The sequence below is a fragment of the Scomber japonicus genome, chromosome 19 (genome assembly GCF_027409825.1).
Source record: "Scomber japonicus isolate fScoJap1 chromosome 19, fScoJap1.pri, whole genome shotgun sequence".
NCBI classification, from domain to species: Eukaryota; Metazoa; Chordata; class Actinopteri; order Scombriformes; family Scombridae; genus Scomber; species Scomber japonicus.
Window position 1 is genome coordinate 17,977,100 of NC_070596.1, and position 7,840 is coordinate 17,984,939.

General features: G+C 40.6%; 1 protein-coding gene across 3 annotated transcripts in view; it reads left to right on the plus strand.

Moving 5' to 3' along the window:
* The window catches only part of dnm1a (dynamin 1a), a 53,569-nt gene extending 47,524 nt beyond the window's left edge, over positions 1-6,045 (plus strand). The window contains exons 17-22 of one of the 3 annotated variants that reach the window (XM_053339394.1): positions 9-120; positions 370-384; positions 799-969; positions 1,081-1,322; positions 1,970-2,173; positions 6,042-6,045. In XM_053339394.1, coding sequence (XP_053195369.1) covers positions 9-120; positions 370-384; positions 799-969; positions 1,081-1,322; positions 1,970-2,173; positions 6,042-6,045 — 748 coding nt within the window. Of the gene's footprint in view, positions 1-8; positions 121-369; positions 385-798; positions 970-1,080; positions 1,323-1,969; positions 2,174-3,058; positions 3,081-4,700; positions 4,732-6,041 lie in introns of those variants that run through there. The other 2 variants (XM_053339392.1, XM_053339393.1) reach the window with 2 other exon arrangements.
* The last annotated feature ends 1,795 nt before the right edge of the window (positions 6,046-7,840 follow it).

The following is a 7,840-nucleotide window of genomic DNA, read 5'->3' on the forward strand; positions in this document are numbered from 1 at the left end:
CTCCACAGGAATGTGTATAAGGACTACCGTCAGCTGGAGTTGGCCTGTGAGAGTCAGGAAGACATTGATGCATGGAAGGCCTCCTTCCTCAGAGCTGGAGTTTATCCTGAACGTGTTACGGTAAGATTTTTTTTTTCATTCATTTATTGAGTTGAATTTTCTTGCAAAACACAACTCAACACATTATTAACTTTCACTTTGTCCAAACTGTATAAACACACAAGAGGTCATTAATAAAAAAAGTTGTTCTCCATCAGTTATTCACTTTGTTGTGGTGATGTTTATTTGGAGTCTGTTTTAATGTTGTCATGTCTCTCATGTGATATCTGTCCTCTTTCAATGTTTCTTCGTCATTGTTCGACCTTTTAGGACAAGGAAGGAAAGGTATGTTATTTTGGTCTGCATCATGCCATTTAATCATTGTATCTTTCATTTAAAACCCCACACACTGCTATAACTACTACTACTAATAATAACGATGATAGTAATTGTTATGATAGTATAAAAGCTAAACATATAAAGCAAATGAAAATAAATAGAAATAAAATAAGAAAGCATGATTTTCTGTAGCTCTAGTTGTTGCAACAAAGCAGTCACACAATAAATGTTGTGGGGATAGTGTGTGTGCTACTCTGAGTTTCCATTTATTTTAGTGTGTGTAAGTGTGATATGGTTTCTTTACATAAACCAATGAAAAAAAAGTAAATTCTACTCTACAATTCTCCTCCACTAAGTTTTGTCTTTTTCTCTGTGAAGTTAAACTGTCTTCTGTCCACCTTTCCTCATACATCTCCACAGAGTGAGGGTGGTGATGAAAATGGCTCTGACAACTTCATGCACAGCATGGACCCTCAGCTGGAGCGGCAGGTGGAGACCATTCGTAACCTGGTCGATTCGTACATGGCCATTGTCAACAAGACTGTCCGTGATTTGATGCCCAAGACCATCATGCACCTCATGATTAACAATGTAAGTCACCATTGTGCATGAAAATGACCATTTCTTTTTCCAAACATAGATCTCAAGGATATTCATCTTAGAATATTTACAAATCATTTCTGTCTCTCTGTTTGTGTCCAGACTAAGGATTTCATTAACGCTGAGCTGCTAGCCCAGCTGTACTCGTGTGCTGACCAGAACACACTGATGGAGGAGTCTCAGGAGCAGGCCCAGCACCGTGATGAGATGCTGAGGATGTACCATGCCCTGCGAGAGGCCCTCGGCATCATTGGTGACATCAGTACAACCACCATAACTACTGCCATGCCGCCGCCTGTTGACGACTCCTGGCTGCAGGTGCAACGGGGCGGATCTGGTGGAAGGTAAGGGATGAGAGGACAGAGAAAGACCTTCAGAGGGCTAGATGAGCTAGATGTCAGCTAATTATTTATTTTTATATTAACTATCAAGTAAACACAAGTATCACATATTACCACTATCATAGTGGTTACTGATTTTTGGTTTATACTGTTCAGTATTTCCTCTTTTCCATTCATCTGTTCTCTACACTATAGCTGCTTTGGTCAACTGGGAACACTGCAGGTTAAAAGTGACACTGTATTTGGATCAAATTTGTTGTACATTAAAATTGAGTTGCCTGGTCAACACCTCCCCAAAATTTAGCCCATGGGTCTAAATGTCACAGGCGTATTTGCCCTAAAATGATAAATATTGAGCCAAGGCAGATATGTACAGATGTACAAACAAATGGGAGTTAATTGAATCTATGTTTGTCACATTTGTCTTTGTCACATTTCTCAAGGATTAGATTAATAGATTGATTGATTCAAATGTGCTAAATGACCATAGAAGAGATAAAGGGCTTATTAGGTGGTGCAAAGAAATTGGCCAGACATAAAGGTGTGGAAGATATGTAAGAGGAAGAAAAGAACAGCATTGAGCACCTGATGTTTTTGAGATATCAGTAATGTTTGCATTTCCTCTGTTTTCTCTGTTTCTTCTCCTCTAGGTCTCCAGCCACCAGCCCAACTCCGAACCGCAGGGCTCCACCGGGACCCCCTGCCCGACCAGGATCTCGTGGGCCCCCGCCTGGGCCCCCTCCTGCTGGAGGTCCCCCTGTCCCATCTCGCCCAGGGGCTTCTCCGGACCCTTACAGCGGACCCCCACCCAACGTGCCCTCTCGGCCTAACCGCGCGCCCCCGAGCGTGCCTAGGTGAGTGATACCATGAGCATTCTTCCAAACAAACAACCCTTCGTCGGACATTGACATCCAAACCATAGCTTATAATATCATGACAAGTGTGGATACTCTCTGTTACTAAGGGGGATGTGAAGACACCTGGATGAGGGAATAAAGGAGGTAAATTAAAGTGGAGAGCTCTGATGTGATATAGGATAGAAAAATAGACCAATAGAAATATATAGATCCCTAAATAGATGGGTAGACCGTGATATAACTACCATGATCAATGGACTATCTTCCTCTTTGTCATTTGGTTTGGGTGAACAGCTTTCATGTAGACTTGTCGGTACCTTTCTGCCACCACTATGATCTTTCAACATGCTGTCAAGCATCACAAGGGCAGCTTACAATTCACTTTTCATCGCTCACACCCACCTCACAATCACTGTCCTCCTCTGTAAGATTCTTGTGCTTTAAATCAAGTCAGAGATGAAGAATGAGCTGAGGAAGTGTGGTGCTTCCTCTCTGTTTTTTCACTAACTGTATCTGCCCTCGCACCTGTAAAGTTTGCCTCGTGTTTGCATGTGTTTTGTCAGCTAGCTAACCTTTTTTAACCCGAATCGATTCATTGTCAGACTAGCGGCTTGCCTCTTTTTACTGTGACGTTACTGAGCACAGCTCTCACTGGCAATTCCAGCAACAAAATTAGATGTAGGAGTATCAATAGCCGTCTGATGCGTTTTGTGTCTCCATCCAAATCTTCCTATTCTGGTCTGTCCAAAGTGAGAGCTGAGCACACGTGACGTTGGTCATTTCCTGCGCTGTAACTGTTTGCACTCCTTTTCTCTCCTCCTCTTCATCCCTCTCTCCCTTGCCACACTTCTGTCTCGCACATGACTACGTTTCCTTTTACAGAATCACTATCACTGACCAATGAGGACTAACACTTCTGGTACGTTGGGTACTGTCTGCCATCATCACCATCTTCCTTCTTTCTCTTTCTCTCAGAAGGCATCGTTTCACTGCATGCTGTTATCTTTTTTTTCCTCTTCTCAGAGCGCTGCATGGGCAAACACACTCCCAGTTCAGAGGGTGTGTGTGTTTGCGTCATTGTGTGAGCTGGCCTTTTGCTATTGATTCTAATTTGTTTATTGAAGGGGTAGCAGTATGTTAGAATGGGTCTTGTGAAGGAGAAACGTATCCAGATTACAGAAGCAACAGGTTACAAAGGCTTCAAATTAAATGTTCAAAACTTTTAAGAGTATTGATGGTTTTGTGTCAGTGCTGTATGTGATGTATGTATACATCATGACATCCCACCCATCCCTGTGTGTCTGATGTTGTCCCTCAAAGTAATGGTATCTGTCAATATCACTGTTCAATATGAAGATTAGAACAGTGTCCTCCTTTAAAATGAAGCAATGTCAACTTTTTTTACACACACTTATAGGCAAGGCAAGGCAGTTTTATTTATATAGCGCATTTCATACACAATGGCAACTCAATGTGCTTTACTGTACATAAAACAGACATTTAACAGTAAGAATTGTAAAAAACATAAAAACATGCAATTTGAGAAATAAAAATAAAACCCAATAATAGTAAACACATGGAAACATTAAAACATACAATTACCCCCCCCCCCCCCCCCCCCACACACACACACACACACTAATAATAACAACAAAGTACAGAAAAATAGAAAGAGAGAGAGAGAACTAAAATACTAGAATAGAGCATTAAATATAAGATTGCAGCATAAAACACTTACACAAAGTTCAAACAGGGCTTCCCTTTCAGCTTTTGGAGGCCTGATCTAGTATTTCACAAGGAGAAAAAATAAGAAAATACAGTATGCTTCACTTTTTTTTCAGAGAATTACAGGAAAATATAAATACCAATCTTTGATATTTGAATTTCGATCTTCTAATTCTTGGCAAGAAAGCAAATTTGTTGAAATGTTAAATTATTTCACCTTTCTTTCAAGATTTCCCTATATGCTCATCTGTCATTCATCATGTAACCCCTCTGATTTATCTTGTGACCCTCAAATTGGGAACCATCATTTTGGAGGGTGTTTTAATCTTTGCTCATTGACTGTTTATCTTGTAAAATCTTCAATAATAGCCTGTTTCGTTGCTAAAATGCTATTATTACTATTTACCACAGCAACGTCCTGAATGATCATTTATATAAATTACAGTGATAGAGCTTCATAAATAATGAGTATAACTGCACACTTCTATACTAAGAGAACAGGAGTATTAATGGCTGTGACTGCAAACATGCATTACTTGCACTGTGGCCATGTTAACTGAGCCTGATATCTCTGTGATGTTGGTTGTATTTTCGGGTTCCCTCTCATTATATAAGTGGTCGTCTATGTGAGTGAGGGTACAGGATTTCTGTGCATGAATTTACACATGGGGGCCCTGAAATAACAATAGGCCCATGAAAGTATGAACCTATCTATCCTTGAGTGTCAATGAAGACAAAAAACACTAATCCAGCCTGTTATCGTCCTCTTTGTGTGTGTGTCTGTGTGTGTCTCTGGCAGTCGGAGACCCCCACCTTCTCCAACCCACTAGACCTCTGAGCTCCTCCCTCCCTATCCAGTCCTACCCGTCCGTCTCGCCTCTGGATGTGAGGCCATGGACAACAGTGCCACCTTCCTGTCGTTTTTCTGCTGCACCCGACCTGAGCTGGCTCCCTCCTCCTGCTCCTACTCTTCTCCCCTTACAACAAGCCACGTCTCTCTTTCTCTCTTTCCTACCTGTCCCACACCCCTCTGTTTCACACAGAGATGCAGAATACTTGAAATGCACATGCATGACTGACACACAAACATACTGCACCCTCAGAATTTAAATAAACTATGTAGAGAATATAAAAGAATTGATAAACAAATTGGTGACTGTATGGGCACACATGCATGCACACTCAAACGTGCTTACATGAATACACCAATATATGCATTTGTGTATAAGTATGCTGGTAAACCTAAGGGGGGATACAATTGCAAATTTAGCATGCCACTTTGCCTGAGTATTACATTACATTAAACAATTTCAGCATTTCTAATAGGTAGTCTGGCAGCTGATTGATGTATTTTATTTTTCTTTCCTTTCTGGTTGATTTACTTGATAGGCTATATAAAGGAATATTCCACTGAAAATGTTTTTTTGTATCACAGACTTACCCTGTGTAGCCTGTCATGCTTGAAAAAAAGATTCCTATGACTTCAATACAGCGATTGGAAAATTGAACAAAGCAAAACAATAAGAAAATATCAACAACTAATAATTAAGCAATTATTGTGGTACATGATTTTATGACCTACCTAGTGACTGGATACCAGAGTCTTGAATTATTCTGCATGACTTTGGTTAATCTGATTATAGCTAGGTTGTTTTTGTAAAAAAAAATCATTGAAGCTCTGCTGTGAAGGGAAGTCATGCTTTTTTCTTATTGGCATTTGAGCCCATGTGGGGAAAATAACAGATACAAAACCTGGGTGAAATATTCCTTTAAGGGAGTTGATGCATTACTGAGCCAAGCTGGACTGGACTGGATATTGCATCTTTGAAACTCTGTGTTTATTTTACCATTGTATTCATATGTTGATTTGTAATCGGGGTCCCCGAAATGAAATGCGAGGACACACTTTAATCACATTCAATCACCTGTGAGTCTAGCATGCTTGTATACTTGACAACTTCACACACAAGTTTATCTTAGAAGTTACTGGCAGCTGTTCTGAGCTGTAGATTAAAGATAATTATATTTGGTGTCTCCTCACTTTTAGAATTTCGGGGTCTCTCACTCTTTCACATCTTGCACTTATTCATCCTTCCTCGTACGTAAGGTCTTGTTTTATTTTCTTGTTTCCACTGAACAGCTGACCAACCAATGGTGGGCCCTCTCATCCTGAGAGCCCACTGCCACCATTCGACTCTTAGAAGAGCCCCCCTCTCCTCCCCTCCTATTTCCATAACTTCGACCTCTTTCAAAACTCACCCCACACCAGCACTATGAAACAGACCGCTGCATCCAACTGTCACTCACTCAGCGTACTTTTGCTCCGCATAAGGGAGGAAGGCGTGAACAAAATAACTGAGGGAAAAAGGATCGCCTGCAGACTCCTCACCCTCATATATCTGGACAAAGAGAGGCTGCTGCTCTTCATCCTGCCTTTCCCTCCTCCTCCTCTCCTTCCCCCTGCAATAGAACAGACGAGGCGCTTATCTGAGAGGCTTTGTTGATTTTTTTGCCTGTTGTACCTCCACAAAGTCTCACTATCATTGTTGTAGTCTAACTAATACATTCATGGTGTGGACAGTCAAATTATTCACCTGACTGCGATCTCTAATCACAACCACTTGCAAAAAACACAGTTGTCTGTGCTTCCACAGAACCTATGCAACAAAGAAAACGGTTTCCCAATCTTTTTTTTTTTTTTTTTAAGTAAAAGAGCCGCCTCCCATGGCACTTTTCCTCCTCTCCTTATCACTGAAACATCATCATTTATAAAACTGCGTAACCTCATCAAGGCGGGAACTAAATAGAAAGTGCAATATATAGGATATCCTAAAGCTGTCCAGTCACACAATAGTCAAGAGTACATTTTTAAAATGAGAGGAAGGGAATCTGTTGCCTGGGTTGCACCCTCATGGCTCCTTATTATTCAAAGGGAATGAGGTCCCTAATGAGAAAGGTTTTGAGTTTGAGTTTCTAAGTCATCAACATTTCTGATACACTAACAGAAAAACTTGCATTTAACCCATTTGATAATCTGTAATTTCTTATCTGTTTTTTCCCCCTCTTTTTTTTCTTTCTTCCCTCTCTCAGTGGTCACGGGGGTGAGTGAGAACATGAAAACAGCCACAGTCTATGCATAAAACTATCCTGATTCACCCTCACATTGCAGTTTGAGAGCTTGTGAGTTCAACCCTCCTCTTCTGTCAGTGTGGCGTGTTGTATCTTCACCCTCGCCCCCCCCAAAAAATCAACCCACCAGCCACAAAAAAACACCAATCATATCTGTACCTCAATTGATGTCATTTTAGCCACCTGAAACACTTCAATAACCCCCCCCCCCCACCTCCCCCGTGCATCTTAGTACTCCACGACTGCAAAGCAAACACAACAAAGCATATTCTACTTATTATTAAACAGTAAATAGTTTATTATAAGCATATCTTAATGTGTTATTATGTATATGTGTGGTGCATCTTATGGGACTTGTACTTCCACTGTCTAGAGAATTTAGTCTGCAATGTATGAGATTTCTGAATATTTAAATTATTATGGATAAATGAGTATGTGTAAAAGAAAATAATATTTTAAAAAACATACAAAAATATATGAGGCAGCGATGTAAATGGACATTGGCACGTTGTTTGATACTGTAGCTCCTAGCAGGGAGAGGGTTTTTTTTTTCTTTTGTTTTTTCATGTCTTTCTCTGTGTAGAAGAGCAGGGAGGGACAGTGTGAATGTGTGAACTCCTGCAGCAATCCGCTCCTGCATCTTGTTCAAACTGCTGTGGTTGGAACGATGAGTTTACCCTGCAGGACTGCTGTGCTTTGTCTACACATTAAAAAAAACTGCAGTGTGCTGAAAGGAGTTTCCTCTTTGTCTTCTTTTTCTCTTTATGGTGGTAAAACATTTACTAACACGGCTACATTGGATCTGATCAG